Source organism: Limulus polyphemus, unplaced genomic scaffold (genome assembly GCF_000517525.1).
Source record: "Limulus polyphemus unplaced genomic scaffold, Limulus_polyphemus-2.1.2 Scaffold3415, whole genome shotgun sequence".
Lineage (NCBI taxonomy): Eukaryota > Metazoa > Arthropoda > Merostomata > Xiphosura > Limulidae > Limulus > Limulus polyphemus.
Window position 1 is genome coordinate 99,922 of NW_013669025.1, and position 20,868 is coordinate 120,789.

Sequence of the window (20,868 nt, forward strand, 5' to 3'; positions counted from 1 at the left end):
GGTGATTAATCTTGTTTTCTTGTGCCCAATAAATGCATAATTTTCATTTGATAAACACGTTTAGATTGAAATGGTAATTTATAATCAGTCACAAGAACGTCGAATCTGAATCACTTGAAAAAAACACGGGGGTGCTTAACTTTTTTCCAGGTGTATAGTAAATAAATATGCAATATCGTGTAATCTAAAATAAAGTTTAGGTCCATCAAATTTTTACAAAATTTTCAAATTCCTTGTATTTTACCTGCAGGGAAAATATTTTCATATTTTTCCCAGTGGCTGGACACCTTGATTCAATAAGTTCTTAGAAACATAGAAGTTACAACTGAAGTTCTAATCATTTTATGGTGGCACAAGAAAAAAGTGAACATAGCTTAAAGGGTATGTTATATTTTTAATAGAACGAACAGGTCCTGTTTCTGCTTTAGTTATGAAAATGCCTAAAAATGGAAGCAAATTATTGGTTTCACACTTGACTTTAATTTTACTAATACTGTGAAGCTTGTTAATTTTCTTAAAAATGTCTTGAAAATCATTTCTATAGTTTGGTCAAACAGAAAACAAATTAGAACCAGAGGATTTCATTTGTATTCATATACACTGTAAGATGTAATTCACATAGAATTGAGGATAAGGGGTTTCCCATAAGCCTTCCATATTGTTGTTGGGAATATTGTTCTGTGCATGTGAATACATTATTTTTCAACACATAATTCCACTAAGGAGATGAAAGTATGGACCAACATAAGAACAAAATATTAATTCAGGTAATTTTCTTTTTAAGAAGTAATGTTTACACCATGTAGAAATTTCTGACCTGGGTACCCACGGCTCAATAACTGTTGGGTACCCATCAGTTTACTACCTGTTAAAGGTCAACGAAAACTAAAAGAAATGTTACCCTAGGGTTGGGTTGCCAATATTTGTTGCTTCGTAAATTTGGTAGAAACTGAAGCATTCATATTTTCAGTATAGGCCTATGCCTCGCCTAGCTCATAGTAGTTAGTTAAAATGGATTTACTGCTTGCTGTGCTGTTTGTCACGCTAATTTTTTTCCTATGTGTTCAGTGTCGGTTCCAAGTTAACTGTATTTTGCATGCCTTTTTTAATTTTTCCCTCATAGACACAAGCAAAGGTTTGCAGCTTACAGAGCAGTTGTAACTTCCAACTATAAGCTATGGGTAAACGTGCTTATTGCTCATGTTAGTTACGTCTATGGTCCCTCCCTTATTTTAGAGTCAGATATTTTACAGCAACCTTCAAATGAGTGTCACAGTGATATTATTACTTGGCCAATCACAAGCTTCCAATTTCTGTCACCTATACAGAAATTATGTGATTAGGCACAACAATTCATAATGGTATTGTTTACAGTATAACCCAAACTGTACCAACCAACGGACTTTGTGAATGCACAATGAAGGTGCATGTTCGGAGACGAGTGTACATTACTCATGAAGTGGCATGCCACACTGCATACAGGCTTTGTGCATAACATCACAAGCCTCAGTACGCAAGCTGACAACTGTGTAAGGTTATGTGTATATTACACTGTATCCAGTAAACAATAGCAGTACACTATCAGCGGTGGGAATAAGGCTTACGGTATTATCAGAGAGAAAAGAATGCATGAAAAATAAAACACACACACACAGGAAAGCTTTGGTGAAATCTTTTTCTTTTTTTCCCCTTAACATACAAAAAATATATACGCCATTCCATTCTCAACATTTACACTTAGAAGACCTAGGAAAGTTGGAATGCCGTGAAAAAAAGAAAGAAATGAATGCATGCAGTTTGATGTTATTCACTGCTTTGACGGATCAACGTAGTGATTTTGGAACTGTATAATAAAGTTGTTGGGCAGGTACCTGGTGTAAACACTATTAATAAGTCTTATTGTTCCATTGATTGTACCTTTGTAAACAAAGAATTAACATCAAAACTGACCATCTTTTCTTTATTCATGTTAGTTTTTTCTATTTCATCAGCATAATCTATATTATTCAGTATATGTGATGATGAGAGCATTTCCAGAGCAGGAGACAGATGTTGTGCTGGTCATTTGGATAACAGATAAGTAAATTACCTTACAATTGAAATTATAGGTCTAAGGGAGCTATATATATATGGATAACCATCTAGAAGATGGGTAAGAGCTGTTACAATCTGATATTTTCTTGGAAAGTGGGTTAGCCCCAAGTTTCTCACATTTTCATCCTGCAGTAAATTCTTCAGTTTAGTTTGGTAAATAGATCTATCCAGGATGATAATTTGGTTTGTCTTGTCAGTTTTAATTACTAGAATATCTTTATTCTTTTTTAATTTTCTTAAGGCTTCTACAAAACAATGAGGAATCACTAAGTATTTTCTCATTGTAAAATAACATAACTGGACCTGTTCTTTTAATCTATAAAAAAACCCAACAAACCCTTAAGCTACTTGCACTTTTTCTCATGGCACCATAAAACAGTTAAAGCAACAATTATAGCTTCAATGTTTTTAATAGCTTACAGCATGTCATCACTAAACCCATTATTGAGGAAAACAAAAATATTTATACAATTTTCAAATGGTTAAAAAATTCTAAAGGCTTAATCAAAAATGCCCATCAAAATTAAGGAAAACATTTTTTAGGAAGAGTAACCAGCAAATAGCAACATTTGCATATGAAATTAAAAATAAAATATTTCTATAAAATTCATTTCTAATATTGTGGCTTTAGGGAAATGTCTTAAAAATAACAATCTCAAAGTTGTTTATAAATATTCCAATTATGTCAAAAATGTCTTACGTTGAACAAGCCTGCAGAACATAAAAAGGGTGTTAAAAACAGTGAAACAAATAACATAATTTTTCTATACGAGGAATCTTGATAATAAAATCAACTGGAAATAACCAAAATAATATAAAAACTATAAATAATGTCAAAACAAAAAATTATGGAAAACAACTCAAAGGATGCAAAACTTCAACACTTTTTGAAGCTCACTTTAAGTTAAATCCCTTTCTAATATCATATACTGTTAATGGACTTGGAACTTTTGTTATAAAATAAACAGTGTACGTGTTTCTCTCACAATCAAATGATGGATTGAAGAGCACACTTGAAAGTGTCAAAACTTTTATCCATGTAAATTTGTTGTTGTTCCATAACAGTGGACCTAAACTTTATTTTAAATCAGCCTTATATTAAAACAACACACCTTATTTTAATACCCAAACCAAATGGTTATTCAAAACATCTTTGCAATTTTAAAGGAAAAATTAATTAACCATCACATATAACTTTGGCAAAAAACTATTCAGCATTTAAAATTTTATACACCTGCAACATTTTATTCTAATCTGTATGAACTAAACATCACAAATACTTGCAGCATTGTTAGTATAGTAACAATGAAAAAACTTTGACTGTTTTGGCTTAAAATATAACTCAATAATATTGAATGTGAAATAAACAGATAATCCAAGCACTTATAGAGGTACACCTAACCTTCCTTAACTGATAGAAAAAAACTGCACCAAGGAAAAAAATGTTTATTACTGACTCATTTGTTAACAAATACATCATATTTTAGTATCTGGTAATCAATAAATTGTTAAATAAAACTGGTAACGAAACAACATAACTAGATTTTAGTTAAACTAAATACACTATTTCCATCTGAAACATGTTTTAATTTTTAGATAAATATTTATATTGAGGAACTATTTAATAATTATCTATGAACCTCAAATACTTGATCATGAATTACAGTTACACACAGAAATTAACTATCTGTATATGGGCCTGGTCATTTTGACCAACTCTGTAACCAACATGTGAACATTGTTTGTTTTGGAATTTCGCGCAAAGCTACACGAGGGCTATCTGCACTAGCCGTCCCTAATTTAGCAGTGTAAGACTAGAGGGAAGGCAGCTAGTCATCACCACCCACCGCCAACTCTTGGGCTACTCTTTTACCAACGAATAGTGGGATTGACCGTCACATTATAACGCCCCCACGGCTGAAAGGGCGAGCATGTTTGGTGGGATGCGGATTCGAACCCCCGACCCTCAGATTGTGAGTCGAGCGCCTTATCCACCTGGCCATGCCAGGCTCACATGTGAACATAAAACTATACAAACTATAACATGAAATATAGTAAGTATATCTTCCAAAATTTGGCAAGCTTTCAGCAAACAGTACAAGTCTTTTGGACACAAAAAGTCATATTTCTTTTAAGAAAGTATTTTTATTAAATAGTTATCTGTGAATTTATGGAGTCCATGACTAGTCTGAATGCAAGGTGATTTTTATGTTAAGTACTTTTTCTCATCTTAAAGTTTTCAAATTTCATTTGCCTAACCACTAGAACTTTCTAAATGAATATCAAAAGTTTTTTTTAAAAACTTCATATTTATATGTTATTTTCTCTATCCTAACATTATGGACTCTGTCAATTTGACTGACTTTGTAACCACCACAGAAAAAATGAAATAAATCTAAATTGCTCTATTTTTGTTACTAGAATGACTTCAATTTGTAACAGAAGTTAGCATTTTCCTAAACTGAAAATGTATTTCTGATAGATACTTACCTCCTCTCACCAAATAGCTTTTCTCAACTAGCACTGCCCTCTATCGGCATAAATTTTTAATGCATCCCACTAGCCATCTGCCTCCCGCTTCTTTATATCCACATGCAAGTGATCATGCAGCAGCTCTCCACCAATAGGAGCATGACACCACTCCTATCCTAACCAGCACCCTCTTCTCATCTGCACTCATTAATCACTGGAAGTGGGGAGGCTGGGTGGGAAATGTGAGAGAAGGTAAGTATCTATCAGAAATACATTTTCAGTGTAGGAAAATGCTAACTTCCAATATGATATCTTACCTCTTCTCACAAAATAGCTAGAATCCTAAAACTGACTGGTGGATGGCCAATAAAAAAATATGATTCTCCTTTAAGAAGCACCCAATGAGAGACAAGAAGGTGTGGAATCAAAAGAGAAAACATCACACCTCAGCAGGTGACCCCCTCATGATCCAGGTATACTCCTTGCTCTTTTAAGACAATGCCGTGAACATAAAAGATGGAAACATGAAGGAATCCCAGAACATGTATGACCTATGAATGGGAATCTTGGGTGTCGAGTGGCTAGGATGCAACAGATCGTAGTGGTAGTTTGACCAACACCAGACAGTATCTGGAATGGTACACCAGATCCGCAGTAGGTATAGGAGCACCTACCTCTTCACCTCAAAATGGGAATTGGTAGGGAAGACGAGCTTCCATACCAAAATACATCACCATTTCCAACCCAACCAACTCCAGTATTGGTTGGAGATGGTACAGCTAAATAAGTCCTCACATGTGTTCTGGCCAGTTTTTCTTTTCCTACTGTGGATTGGATGACTTATACTCACTGCCGCCAGGTTTTGGAGATGCACCCCAGGTTTGTGATCCCTATTCCTACCATCTGCTGGATCTTGCTTCCTGGCAGATCTGATGTTGGTTGTAGCTGGATGCAGCACATGTTTTCCCACTTGTGTACAGCCTGATATCCTCTTCCTACTGCGGACTGGCTGGAAGTACTTTACCCATTGCCATCAGGTTTTGGACCAGAGATGTCATCCCACCAGGGCTTTACACCTTCCTTCAATCTGCTGGATATCAGTGCTCGGTGGATCTGGTCCCACCGGGAATGTACATTCGGAGGAGGAACGTCTCAACCTGAGGGGCAAACTGCAATTACAGGTAGATTATATATACATATTTATGACATGGCAGAGTGCTTCAACCAAAACCTGGCAGCATCTGAAATTCATCATCAGTTCTGCAGTAGGCAGGGTGTCACACCATTGAAAAAAAGATATATAAACAGAAATATAGCACAGTGCAACAACCAAAACCAGGTGGCATCTGGAATTGTGAATGAGATCTGCAGTAAGAAGTGCTATACACCAGCGACACCTGCAGAATACCACCATCCTACTCTCAACTGAGTGGTATGAATAATATTATAGCATTGTGTCTAACTTATTATACAATATTATACAGCAGATCTTTTTAATTATTCAGGTTTTTCTTCTTTTATGCCAGAGGTAAAATAGAAAACATAATCTGTGATGTAATCGCTGTTAATTGTATGTATGACAAAGTGTCTCAATCCTCACATGAAATTAAGCAACTTCCATTATATTTATAATGTGTTTTTTTTTTCACAACACACAAGTCAAATGCACAAACTAGCAATAATAAAATAATTTAATAAAATCTTAGTTCAATAAAGTCTGCCTATAAAAAAGGGAGACCATTATGATTTATCTGTAGTGCAATTTTACTGAAAACTGTAGTAAGAGTTGATAATGCATTGTGGCCACATTGTAGGTAGAAAATGCCAAGTTCAGAAAAGGTAACTTCAAAAAATTAAAGGTTGGCTTCTAATTAATTTATACACATCCATAACCTAGATATTGTTCCTACAATGTTTGATGAAATTATTTTGAAATTCTTAAAAGTGCTCTTTACATCACTAAGTTACATCAGTCCAGAATTTAAGAGAATAAAATAAGCATGATACCAAAAAAAAACAGCCTCCGAGGCATTCTTAATAACTGATAAAAAGGCAGTTCCAACTTACTGATTGGTAACCATCTTCATAACAACCCAGTCTCGAGGAAATACATCTTGTTTTACAAGATCCCGAAACACAAGAAATACTTGAAGTAGAAAATCTTTTAATTTCTTGCGATCCCTAATCTGACACCTGTCATCAAACTTCTTCCACAGATGTAAGTAGTGTCGTTCTTCCATTAAACGAAGTAAAGCCACTAAATTTGCAACCATAGGACCCTAAAAGAAATAATAAACGAATAATTACAAGCTTAACAAATATTAAAATTCCAAAAGAACCATATTTTAATGTTTTTCCTTACTGAGGCATGTAATATAAAACATAAAAGATTATTTTTCAAAAGATATTTTATAAATTGTTTTAATACTAGTTTACATAGAGGTAAGAGGACAGTACTGGTAGTGGTGGTTGTGTAAAGTCAGTTGGAATTGTGAAGCCATAAAAACTATTACAAAGACTCACAAAAAGGACGATAAAATAAGTTAGTAAGAGATATTAAATTGCAATTCTATAATAACAAGAGAAAGTATAATTACAGTGAGATTTTAATGAAAAAAGGAAAATAAAGTGTAGTGGATATACTTTTTGAGCATATTTTACTATACTTAATTTATACAAAGAGTGAATTACATATTTGTACATTTGAAAAAACATACAAAGTCACGAAAGCAGTTGAAGAAATCAATAAAGGAGAGGAAAAATAGAAGAGTCTAATATTATAGTGTTTTGTTTTTCACAAACACCTCGTACACAGTAAACAATGGATTAGAGCAAAAATAAATAAATAAATGAGGTACACAATATTTAAAGTAAAACTTTTTCAGCAAAAATAATGAAGGAATTATTTTTTTTATTACAATACAACATTAATAATGCATACACAATTTATCATTTAAATACTTTTAGCATTCAGTTTGTTCAAATGTTTCCAGTTAGCACAAGTGCTATTGTTATACTTCCCACGTGATCAATATTTGCTTGTTTGTTTGTTTGTTAGGCACAAAGCTACACAATGGGCTTTCTGTCCTGTACCCACCAAAAGTATGGAAACCCCAATTTTAGTGCAATAAACCCTCATAATTACCGCTGAGCCATCGGGTTGCTTGAATAGTAGTATTCCAACATTTTCAATAGGTATTAGGAGTGTTGATTAATAAAGGAATTACAATCTACATCTTCCCTAAGCTTAAGTTTTACTACTGAGAAACAAATATATGAAAAAATTATGATCATTGTAACATAAGTCAAATTAAAGAAAATGATAAGATTTTCACAAAATTTCATGAATAAAAATTCATTTACCAGCTTTTAAAACATCAAATAATCATCAGTATTTTTAAAATTACAAAAGGAAAAAAAAAAAGCCGCTTCAATTTTTCACAGTCATGTTAACTGTCATGTTAAGCTTATATTAAAGTTTTTCTTCATTACCCATTTAAGCCGTCTCCAGCCATTATTAGTCTCAAAGTGGGTTCCTCGTCATCGAATGTTAAAACATACTTTTTGACGTGCAAGAAATTTCTAATAGCTTCAAAAACTCAAGGATTTTGTTCAAAAATGAACTTCCCACTATTTATTTAACAAAAGTACAGAAATATAATGAAATAAAAGTTAGTTTGATTATCATAATCACACATTTGCAGCACTTACTGTGGAATGAATATCAATTTTTCATCTTTTGTTATCAACAGTTTTTAAGAAATAAAAAAGAAGTTTCAAATACAACATCACTTTTGTCGTATTTGTATTATTGGTTATTACAAAAACAATAAACATATATAAATACAAGTATTTTAATTATATAAAATACAAGTTTAACATAAAAACATATATAAAAATAACAAAAGTATTAGGTCAGTTTGTAAAACAAGTTTTTGTCCATCCATTTTCTTATTACCATATTGAAATTCAAAAATTATTAGTATGAAAGGTGCATGACAGTGACTAGCAGTTTATTATCAAACACACAATCAGATACATTCAATGGACTGATAAAACAAGTGTACAAGCACAATTTATTGATTTTCCTGATGGCGTTTGCTAAGAAAAAATTTCTTTAGGTTTTAATTGCACCCTTAAAGATTCTATAATTGAAAATCTTAAAAGATAGAAATATACAGATCTTGCCCTAAACAAACGAATTATTGTAACTCAAAAATCCTGCCAAATTCCACACTTTGTAACCAATGAAGCAAAAACTACAGATTGTGACATGGAAGCATTGCTGGTTGAAGCATGTGTGTTTCAATTTTGACCAGCCTCAGATTCATTTCTTTTAGAAATGCTTAAAATAAAGTACTTAATAGACTCAACAAAAAAAAACTATCCATAAAATACTTCACTTCAACAGTTAAACCAATGCTACTTATATCCTTTTAAATGTATCTATGGTCAATGTGCTACAAAAAAGCATATAAAAAGCTTACCTTCAACACTTGTAGTAATACCATGAATAGTAATACTGTTCCAGTTTAGAGATTTTTATAAAAAGTGCATAGAAATTAGCTTTAACTCTCTCAACAATGGGTCAGTTGAATTGATTGACCTCGTAACCACTTTGTACTCATTATAGTTTTCATACATAGCTTTTAATACAATATGTTTGTTTTTGAATTTCGCGCAAAGCTAAACGAGGACTATCTGCGCTAGCCGTCCCTAATTTAGCAGTGTAAGACTAGAGGGAAAGCAGCTAGTCATCACCACCCACCACAAACTCTTGGGCTACTCTTTTACCAATGAATAGTGGGATTGACCATCACATTATAACACCCCCACGACTGAAAGGACGAGCATATTTGGTGTGATGAGGATTCGATACCCGCGACCCTCAGATTGCGAGTCGAGTGCCCTAACCACCTGGCCATGCCGGGCCAATACAATGTGTGTATCTTCACAAAATTTGGCAGACTAAGTAAACATTACAAGCCTTTTGTACAGAAAAAATCAGACTTTTTCAATGAAGTATTATTACTAAAGATTTGTCCATGAATATATAATCTTCTTTACTAGTCTGAATGCAAAATGATTTACACATAAAGATTAAAAATACTTTTTTCATCTCAAAAATTACAAATTGATTTTATATAATCTCTAAAAACCTCCTAAATAAATTTCAAACATTATTTTTTCAGTAAAACTATATGTTTTATCTGCTATTTTCTCTACCATAACTTTATACAAATAAATCTAAATTACCCTTTTTTTTAACAAATGACTTAAAATTGTAATATGAAACTACATTTATCTTCAATAGCTTTAAACTCATAATAGTATACATCTATCTATACTTAAATTTTATTGTTTTATTGCCCTTTGAACCCTGTCTAATGATTATTCACTCCATTATAAGTTGTTAATCACTCTTCAAAGAATGTTGTCAAACAATTTATATCAGTGGGGCAAGTATTTTCATCTATAAGGTTGATGTCAGAGCCAACTTCAACAGTGCATGGAAACACAAAAAGTTTTCGGGGTTTGCATTTGGCAAAACTAGTCTACTGCAAGTAGAATAGCAGATCATCAAAGAATAAAGTAGCCACCTACATCATTCATGGATTATTTCGTTTCTTCACTAAAATTATACATTTGAATGATGAGAAGAAAAATTCACAATTAATACAAATGGTTATAAAACATAGTCCCTTTAACATGTGGCATTATGACACCACTCTGCATGATGTGGAAGTCAGTACATCAATCCATGCTTATTTATGCTAACACCTTGCACTGTAAAGATTCTACAATGCAACATGATATTTTCCCCCACTATATGCATATAGTATTATGACCATTGTACTGTAGATCCCACGATACAAAAGCCTGTCAATACCACATCCCCTCAGAAAGCATGTGTACTTGTCTACCAACACCTCCAGTATGCTCAATTCCTGTCCATGACTATTTGCTGCACGTGTACAAATAAACTTGGCTCCATCAAAATAATGGTCATTCAAGCATTAAAACGTTATTTCCCAAGAAATATTTTAGAAATCAGCATATTACTCAGTGTACTTGGAATTTTAACATCAAGTTTGCTGGATACTAATCCAATCACCAAAAGTAATAAACCAAATGTCCAACAGGTTGTTGCCAAACTCAAAAGAACTGATATCATATCATGTATCATGACCCACATATCACAAAACATATTGTATCATTACAGCTCTACTCACACCATGCTTCCGCTATTGCCACATGGATGAAAATGATTACGGGATTAGATCTGGTTCCAGATCTAGCTGCAGAGCAAGGCATGACTTATATGTAAAAAATATACTGTTACACATGTTTTTGACACAATTTCAATTGAGTTGTTTTATTCCATGCTAAGGGTGAAATGTACCTTACTGGACTTTTGACATACAAGCCTGCTTTAAGATGTCTGTTTCTCATCACCTGAACACAAGCATATTTTACCACTATGGCTTTGAATTGATCTAGTTTTGGGGCAGGTATCTTGTTATTGTGGCAAGACAGTATCAACAGATAAAGGTCATCTGCTTTTAACACAGCCACAAGCAACTGACTATATTGTTAATCACAGTCTAAGAATCTCTCTCACAATGAACAATTAGCCTTAAATAATTTGCTGTAATTTGGCATAAAAATTTATATATAACTGAAGCTTTAAAACAACAACAGTACTTTCTACACCCCTCTTCAAGATAACCCAATTCCCAACTTCAACAAGAACCTAGTAACATCAACAATTGAAAATATATGTTCGCTGATAACGAATTACCCACAAAAGTCAAGAATCTAATTCTAAATGAACCTATAATTCCTATGTTTTTATCTTCTTCCCAAAATTCACAAAGGACATCCAGACCAACCCATTGTATCCACATGCACCAAACATTTCACCAACAACCATACATTTGAAGAACTTCGATTCTCGAACTTACAAGTGCTCCAATGGACACTGACTAGAAAGAAAATTAATCTACAATATGGGAACCCTACAACCATCTCGTTCAAATGAACTCTGGGAACCCTACAATCATCTGGTTCAAATGAACTCTGGGAACCCTACAACCATCTGGTTCAAATGAACTCTGGGAACCCTACAACCATCTGGTTCAAATGAACTCTGGGAACCCTACAACCATCTGGTTCAAATGAACTCTGGGAACCCTACAACCGTCTGGTTCAAATGAACTCTGGGAATCCTACAGCCATCTGGTTCAATGAACTCCGGGAATCCTACAGCCATCTGGTTCAATGAACTCCGAGAACCCTACAACCGTCTGGTTCAAATGAACTCCGAGAACCTTACAGCCATCTGGTTCAAATGAACTCCGAGAACCTTACAGCCATCTGGTTCAAATGAACTCCGAGAACCCTACAGCCATCTGGTTCAAATGAACTCCGAGAACCCTACAGCCATCTGGTTCAAATGAACTCAGGGAACCCTACAGCCATCTGGTTCAAATGAACTCAGGGAACCCTACACCCATCTGGTTCAAATGAACTCAGGGAACCCTACACCCATCTGGTTCAAATGAACTCAGGGAACCCTACAGCCATTTGGTGCAAATGAACTTTTTTTTCTTATGGAATTTCTTTCTTTCGATAATTTGTTTCAATTTAATTTTAATCTGTATTCTCTCATCTTTCTCTTTATTCTTGATATTTTTTTAATGACTTGTAATATTTATGTAAAAGATGTAATGTTGCAGAGATATTTTATCATTAATGTTCAAAATGTTCCACAACTTTCAATTTGTGTACATGCATTTGTTCTAAGCTTTACGATCTGATGAAGAGCAGTAACTCAAAACATCATCTTGTTGAAATAAAAAAAAAATATTAAACTTGGCTAATATCTATTCTTTAATTTCTAAGATACTCCAGAAACAATAAATCTTGTATCAACTTCTCTACGTTACATATACTAGATTAAGAACATATAAAAGACTCAACATGTAGCATTTTCAGGACATAAATGCCTTGTGATTATTTTAGATGTTCAAAACTACATTATATATCAAACTTCAATACATTGACAATAATTTCCATGTCCTGTAGTCTTTTCATGCTATAAATTATTAAAACTGGTATAGTTTCAAAAACCAATTTAAACACTTCCAGAAACATATCTTTTCTTGACATTTATATTAAACATGCTAAATATATATTACCCAAAACTAAGCTTAAACCACTCTTGTAATAGTGTCTCATTAATGTCTTGAACTTAAGTTATACTAAACATCACCAACCATTTAACTTCAACAGTTGTGGAAACAAAGGATGTCCTATCAATGTTATAGTATTAGAAATATAAACAAATATCATTAACACTCACAACAACAGTGGATGTCCTGTCAATGTCTCTTACACTGCGGATGAGAGTTTCCAGGATGCCAATGACCAAAATATCTGCCTCTTGGGTTACTGAATTGTCAGAAAAACTTAAGGCACTGATTCCATTCAAATTTTGACTCTGTTGCCGTTGGTCTTTCTCTTGATACAGAAAGGTAAGAATTTCACCAAGCAGGTCAGAACACAGACGCAACTCTTGCTGATGGGACATATGATCCTGAAGGTGCCACATGAAGACCTCCAACAAATCCTGCCGAGATTCTACAACACACGGCAACAATTAATAAATATTTTAGACTTAATGAAAGCCAAAAACTTTTTTTCACATCTTTCATGCAACTTTTGTTTACTTAACATTAATACTTAACTATATAAGGTTCACTCGAGTTACATGATAGTGTAAAATGAACTTAATGTTGGATAACTATAATAAAGATTTTTTTTAGATGCTCATTGTTCTTATATTGCATTGATAATATTTTTGATTTATAGTGCTGTTTGTGTGGAAATAGTAGTTTTGGTTGGATTTCAGATATCTGGTGATACATGCTTAAGCTACCACTTCATTATAGTGTAGTGTTAAACTAACTACTTTGTCATTGTTCTCTGGAAATTTAATAAGGATGTATACAGGGATGTACAGTTCTGCACGAGTAAGTAGTTGTTGTGTTAGAAAGTGCTTTACAGCCCCTGATACCCTGCTTAGACTGTTGTTTGGGTTATGCTTGTCGTTACTGTTGCTACTGTGGCCACTTGTTTGCATACACTGACAACATAAAAGGTTGTCATAATGCTTATTTAAACTATATATATTATTTGTCTTATTACTGCTATCTGGTTTCTCACAAAATTAATATCAAACTGTATCAGATTTCATCAAATTGTGCAATATATAGTTGGATCAAATATTCAGTTAATCTTTAGTTATAGGTGATTTATTGTGTAGTATAGATAGTTCACAGTTCCTTGAATGGAATTGATATGATATAAAATTACATTTTTTGTGAATTTGATTTTCATGGTGATAGCCTTAGTTGGGAAATCTGACTTTGTGTGATAATACCTGATTTCTGGTGTGTAGCATCAACACTATATATTGAAATTAGTAATGCTTGTTGTGCATAAGTATTTGATCGTATCACATGATTTATTTACTCATGCATGCTATCAATCATAAGCTTTGTAGCTAAATTGGATTGCTAGTATCCAAATTGAAGGCATAAGTATGGGAAGTCCTGTATTTCCAGTACTTGCCAATATATTCATGATAAGAATTGAAGAACTTGCCATCTCAAATTCACTTTGTAAGCCAATTTTTGGGTTTCAGTATGTTGATGACATTTTTTTAGCTTTCAATAACTTAATGTAATTCACAAGTTTTTCTCTTATCTAAACCAGATACACCCAAACGTAAGATTCTTGGCAGAAAAAGAATTTGATGACAGATTGTTATTTCTAAAGGTTTTTGTTAACCCTATTGCATCAGGCTTGTGTATTCTGCATGACCTTGTAACCATGATGGTATATATACTGTAACTCTTGAAAGTAATTAATGTATGTTCACAAAATTTGACAAGCTTTCAGTAAACATTTGAAGTCATTTGTAGACAAAAAATAGATCAATTTAATAAAATATTTTTACTTCAACTTTGTCTGTAAGTATACGGGGTTAGAGCATTGACTGTTCTGAGTGCAAAGTGGTTTTCATGTTAAGATTTAAAATGCTTTTTTGATCTGAAAATTTTCAAATTTCCTTTGCGTTATTCTCAATACTACTGTAATGGACATAGAATGTGTGTCGGTATCTTTGTATGTAACCAAAAGTTCTGCGTCATCTATTGAATGGTACCACAAACAAAAATCCATAACAAATTTCACAGTTTGGGTATTCAAGATTTAGACAAGTAGTAAAATAACTGTGGTATTTGAACAACTATTTCTTTATAATAGAACACAATTTTAAATAAAACTACTTTCCTTGCAACAAGAACATGACTTTCCCTGGGACTATACGTGAGGGTTTGGTTATATCTTTGTTGATGTAATTTTTAAAGGTAGTACTGAGAAACTGGAGTTTTTAAAAAAAAACTATTATTTTTTTAATAAATGCTACCACTTTTAACGTATAAAAACATTACAGTTTTATAACCTTTTTAAAAACTTTAAGCTTTTAATATGGTGTCTAAAATGTCTACTAAAGTATATTTACATTTGACTCTTGTTTACATCTGTTGAAGTGAAATGCATGCACTGGCACATTTAAATAGTAAGGTGTGTAAACATTTACAGGACAGACAAAAACTGAGTATTATTATAATAGATACTTATGCAGGCTTTATGAATTGTGTACTGTAAATAGGGTTGGTGTAAAAATATATACAGCTTCTCTGTTAGGTAGATCTGCTAAGAGGTGTGTAACTTGCTTTATGTAAGTTGTATTTCATTACTACCACATTTACAATCTACAAATTAATAATATTTTTCACAGAAGCTATTTATACTTACACAAAAGGATTCTTAGCATTACAAATATTTAGACATCAAATTTAAGAAAATAAGTAGTACTTGAGGTACTCTTATAATGTTTGGTTAGTGAACTCACCATGAAAGAAAATTGTCTTTTTTATTTATTAAAATTACAGTTAAATTTCCTGATATTATTAAGTAACTATTGAGCATGACAATACCATCATCCTATTAAGTATAGTTAAAGCTTTAGTAGGTTGTCATAGATGTGAATTAAACGAAGTATGTGAAGTATTTTTCAAGTTAAATATTAAATTTATTTTTATATTTGGGTACCATTAAATATGTTTTATTTTGGTTTATCATTATTGAAAAAATAAACAAATAAAATATTTTTGGGGAATAGGTAATTTATTTTGTTACATATCTACAATTGATGCTATAGTGAAGTTAAAAATTGTATATCATTTTAAGACTTCAAAGCATCTTTTTGTATGTATTATCAATTGAAACAAAGGTACCTGAAATGTTAGAAAATCAAAATTATTTCGTGATGAAGATTTTGATGTTTGTTATCATTAGCACTTCCAAATTACTAGAATCACTTACTAGAACTTTGATTTTATTTTGTCGAATATTTTTTGATTAAAGCAATAAAAATATTACATCAAAGAATATTCCTGTGGCTAGTTTCAAGGCTATGAGAAATTGTTTTTTTTTAGTTGTGAGGATGTTAATTTTGTTGTTTGCACCTGATGTGTGTATATATTTATTTCTTTATCTAGATATCTCTAGTTAATAGTCTTAGTGCAGTGTTTGAACAGCTGTTGGAAGTTCTGCATGTGCAAGAGGTGGCTGTTGTTATTAGAGACACGGTGGGACAACTTCCTGGTGACCTTCCTATCCCTCTGGTCCAGGCCAAACTTAAATGTATGCACCATGTTGTCAAGTCTCCAATTTTTAAGGACCAAAGTAGGTGATTTTTATGTTATCAAGTCTAGAAAGTTGGTTTTTGTTGTCATGTAGTGTTGATTTAATTATTTTCTTCCTGGTACAGCAAATTGCAAGTTGACTTCAGTAATACAAATAAAGAAACAACTTTTTAAAAGAGGAATTAAATGTAGGGATGGCTGATATCAGTTCATCAAAAACCATGCCAACAAGATAGTAAGGATGACATTTACATCATCCCTACATAATAGCATAGGCACACAGTGCAGTAGAATGTTAACGGACAAAAATAGGATAAATTAAACTCAGTTGTGATTGAATAGTTATATATATTGCTATATGCTAATTATTTTCTGTGCTATTATGTAGGGATGATGACAAATGCCATCCCTACTATCTTGATTGCATTGTTTTTAAAGGATTGATATTAGCCATCCCTACATTTATTTCCTTTTTTGAAAAGTTTTTATTTACTTATTTGTTTGTTTTTTAATGGAATTTTTCAATAGACATAGGAAGGTTGTATTTATAACCAAGTCCTAAATAGAATGAGGTTCCAACTGTAATATTTATGATTAATCTGATATTGGCTGGTAATTCCTGTTTCACCCTGAACACCAACTTTCTGTAAGAAAGCTAACTTCTAGGGATAATGATAACATTGTTTACATCAGAATTATGATTTTGTTTTTAATTACTACTTGTTTGAAATTATGTCTCCTCAGTGAAATTGGTTAACACCATTGTTTTGATTCCTGAGTTATGTAATAAAAAAGAAGCAGAAGAAAGAACAAGAAATCCAAATGTTTTACTATGATATTTACAGACATTCCCAGAACTTGTGACTCAGTCATTACACAGATATTGTTATAAAAGGAAACACTGTATGGTATTGTAAGGTTCTGATGGCCTGTTGAGGAGATATTTAAAATACCATTTGGTGAATAATCCGAGCCATCCCTACATAGGCAGTACACTGCCTGCTTGAAAACAAGAATTTTTATAAAGAAATAATTAGCCGAGTTCTGTTTTATTGTTGCTCATTTCCAAAAAAAAATGGAAACTAACTTAATCCCTTCCAAAGGAATTAAAACAATTTCTTTTACAATTTGAAAGAACTTCTCAACTTTCCACTGGTATCTATCAATTTCTTCACTCCTCAGATTCCTGTACTTCTCAAATTTATGGTCTCCCCTGGTTTCATAAACCTGGTTTCCCTTTACATCTTATTGTTTTGGCTTACAACTACAAGCCAGGAAAATTCTTTGATTAGATGTTTTCTAAATATGTTTCTCATGCTTCCTCTTTCATAAAAAATTCTGCAATGTTCATCAAAAAATTCTGAGAATTTATTAAATTTCTTCAATTACTCAAATTTGATATAAAAAAATCTGTTCACTCAAGTCCCTGTACTTGAAGCAATAAATGCTGCCCTGGAATCTTAACAAAAGTTCTAATCCTCGTTTTTGCTTAAACATGAACACTCTAAGAGAACTGATTCTGTTTGCTGCTAAATTTTCCACTTTCTAGTTTTATGGTGTGAATTATCAGGCAGTGCAGTAGCAATGCCTATGTAGGGATGATTCCAGTTCGAGATTTTCTTTCTTCCTTTCCTTCATCTGTAACTCATAAACTACAGTGTGCCTACTTCCAGCCTGTACACCAAAACACTTCACTAACTAAGATGTGTCTTTTCAACCTAGATCCCCAAGTGATCCACAATAGGTTAGTTACAGCCCAAAATATACAATGATACTGGTTGTTTAATATTGTCCAATACACATATCAATCAATAGATGGCTAATGCTAATTGTAAAAAAAACAAAACAAAAAGTACAGAAACTAGCAATAAAAAAGTTTGTTCTAAAATTGTTGGGATGGAGAAAGATCAGAAACTAGAGAGCATTTAGGATGGGAGGAAAATCTGCATTACTCATTCCTGTATTCCACCACCTAACTTGTATATGTATCCACTCTGTGAGTGGTTGAATGCAGGAATGGAAAATGCAGATTTTCCTCCCATCCCAAATGCTTTCTAGTTTCTGATCTTCCTACATCCCAACAATTTTAGAACAAATTTTTTTTTTTTTATCTGTTGTATGTAATAAAACGTTTGTTTATTTTGTTCACAACGTTTCACCAGGTTTACCTGGCATTATCAGGTGAGATACAAGAGCTGAGGCTAACAAAAATTAAGATGCACACTCCTCAGTGGTTCATATATATATAAATTTTTAAAAAGACATAGTTCTTTCAAATATTTATCTTCACAATAGTTTCATTTTATGTTTGACCAGACAGTAATGTACAATACACTAGGAGTTGCTTAATGGAAATAATGAAGTAAAAATGGACCATAATTCTGAAAGTGAGGTAGAGGAGTTTCATATGTATTAAAAACACTTTGTAGCATAAATGCCATGAGACATGCATGTGGAATCTTGCAACACTTGTGAAAATTGTGATATTCTTGGAGATTGACGAGAGCATCAATACCAGTAATTATTTCTATAATTGTATGCCACATTCTTTGATTTTTAAATATCTGTATAAAAAGTTTGTATCTAAACTGTTCTAAACATTTAATTATATATTAAGACTTGCATATACCACCACTCCTATTTTCTTCACATCATTAAATGGATGAAAAATATCTCAACAGAACATACATTGGTATCTAAATAATATTTCATAAAATCTTTATTGAAAAAATTACAGCACAAGTGAGTTTCAGTCAAGCTGAAAAAATATTCAAGCTTCTAAATATTGTAAATTAGTAGTTTATTCTATCACCTAGCATGAATTCCTTACCATTACTGACCAACAGTGCATCATGTTGTATCAAACATTTTTGAAGTTGCCTTAAAAGTTAGGCAACAAATTAAATTAACACTGCCCAGTTGTCAAGTCCACTGCCATGCATGCATGGCATCACAGCAGATCTTTGCAGACAACATTTTTTTGTAGAACAGTGAAAATATGCTGATCCATATAAGTCTAGTTTACAAGCAATGTTGGAAATCTTGCCAGCATTCTAGGCAAATTTTATGCTGAAGTTAAGAGATGTTTTACCTCCCTAAACATACAGTATGCATATAATCAACTTGTAGCCTTGTATTAGGTCAAAATAGGATAATCTTGAGAAAGGAGAGTGAGAATGGCTAGCATTTGTTCTTAGTGGGTCTTTCGGCCTTGGAAAACAGGTGTTAACCAATCTCACTCCCGAAGACATCAGATGATCTGTTTCTAGTAATCACTAATCAATAAATGTTTTATTCTACCACTTCCCTTCTGATATCAGTTTTACTAAAATCTGATTATTTAGTGTTGTCACATAGTATATTTATCCTACATCCCTGAACCTACATGTAAACTTAGTTTTAACATTTCATTGAAGATTTAGAAATTATTAAATTCTCAAAATCCCATCATCATGTGATTATATCAGTAAATGTATAAAGCATGCACCTGACCTGTTTTACACCCCTAAACACACAGTATGCATATAATCAGCCAGAGCTGTTTTACACTCCTAAACACATAGTATGTATATAATCAGCCAGAGCTATTTTACACCTCTAAACACACAGTATGCATATAATCAGCCAGAGCTGTTTTACACCCCTAAACACACAGTATGCATATAATCAGCTAGAGCTGTTTTACACCCCTAAACACACAGTATGCATATAATCAGCCAGAGCTGTTTTACACCCCTAAACACACAGTATGCATATAATCAGCCAGAGCTGTTTTACACCCCTCAACACACACACTAGGCATATAATCAACCACAGCTGTTTTACACCCCTAAACACACAGTATGCATATAATCAGCCAGAACTGTTTTACACCCCTCAACACACACACTAGGCATATAATCAACCAGAGCTGTTTTACACCCCTAAACACACAGTATGCATATAATTAACTAGAGCTGTTTTACACCTCTAAACACACAGTATTCATATAATCAGTTAGAGTTGTTTTACACTTTTAAACACACAGTATTCATATAATCAACTAGAGATTTTTTACATCCCTAAACATACAGTATGCATATAATTAGCTCCTCTAATTGATTATATGAATACTGTGTGTTTAGAGGTGTAAAACAGCTCTAGTTAATTATATGCATACTGTGTGTTTAGGGGTGTAAAACAGCTCTGGTTGAATTCAACGTTTAGTCAAAATGAATGGTAAATAATAAAACTAAAAAATGTTCGACTAATGTTGAGTTGTAAATCCCCAACATGCACATCTCACATTCCAATATCTTTGATTGAAATAAAAGTTTGGAAAGGTAGTAAATACAGAACATGCCAATTACAGTATGGTGCATTCATACCTAAAACCTGTCAATCACAGTATTATTTTCAACATCATATACTTCAAATAAGTACACTTTCTAAGTAAATCCTTACTGAAAATGAAATCAAAATTACTAAGAGCCCCGTTTTGCTTTGTGTTTCAATTTGAAACACTGTGTGGGCTGAGGCCTAT

At 32.8% G+C, this 20,868-nt stretch overlaps 1 protein-coding gene across 2 annotated transcripts in view; it reads right to left on the reverse strand.

Annotated features, from left to right (window-relative positions):
• The window catches only part of LOC106469308 (dedicator of cytokinesis protein 3-like), a 70,085-nt gene extending 56,880 nt beyond the window's left edge, over positions 1-13,205 (reverse strand). For both annotated transcript variants that reach the window (XM_022397789.1, XM_022397788.1), the window contains exons 1-2: positions 12,932-13,205; positions 6,634-6,845 (exon numbers count right to left, since the gene is read on the reverse strand). In XM_022397789.1, coding sequence (XP_022253497.1) covers positions 6,634-6,845; positions 12,932-13,180 — 461 coding nt within the window. In that variant the 5' untranslated portion in view covers positions 13,181-13,205. The remainder of the gene's footprint in view (positions 1-6,633; positions 6,846-12,931) is intronic.
• Between the last annotated feature and the right edge of the window lie 7,663 nt (positions 13,206-20,868).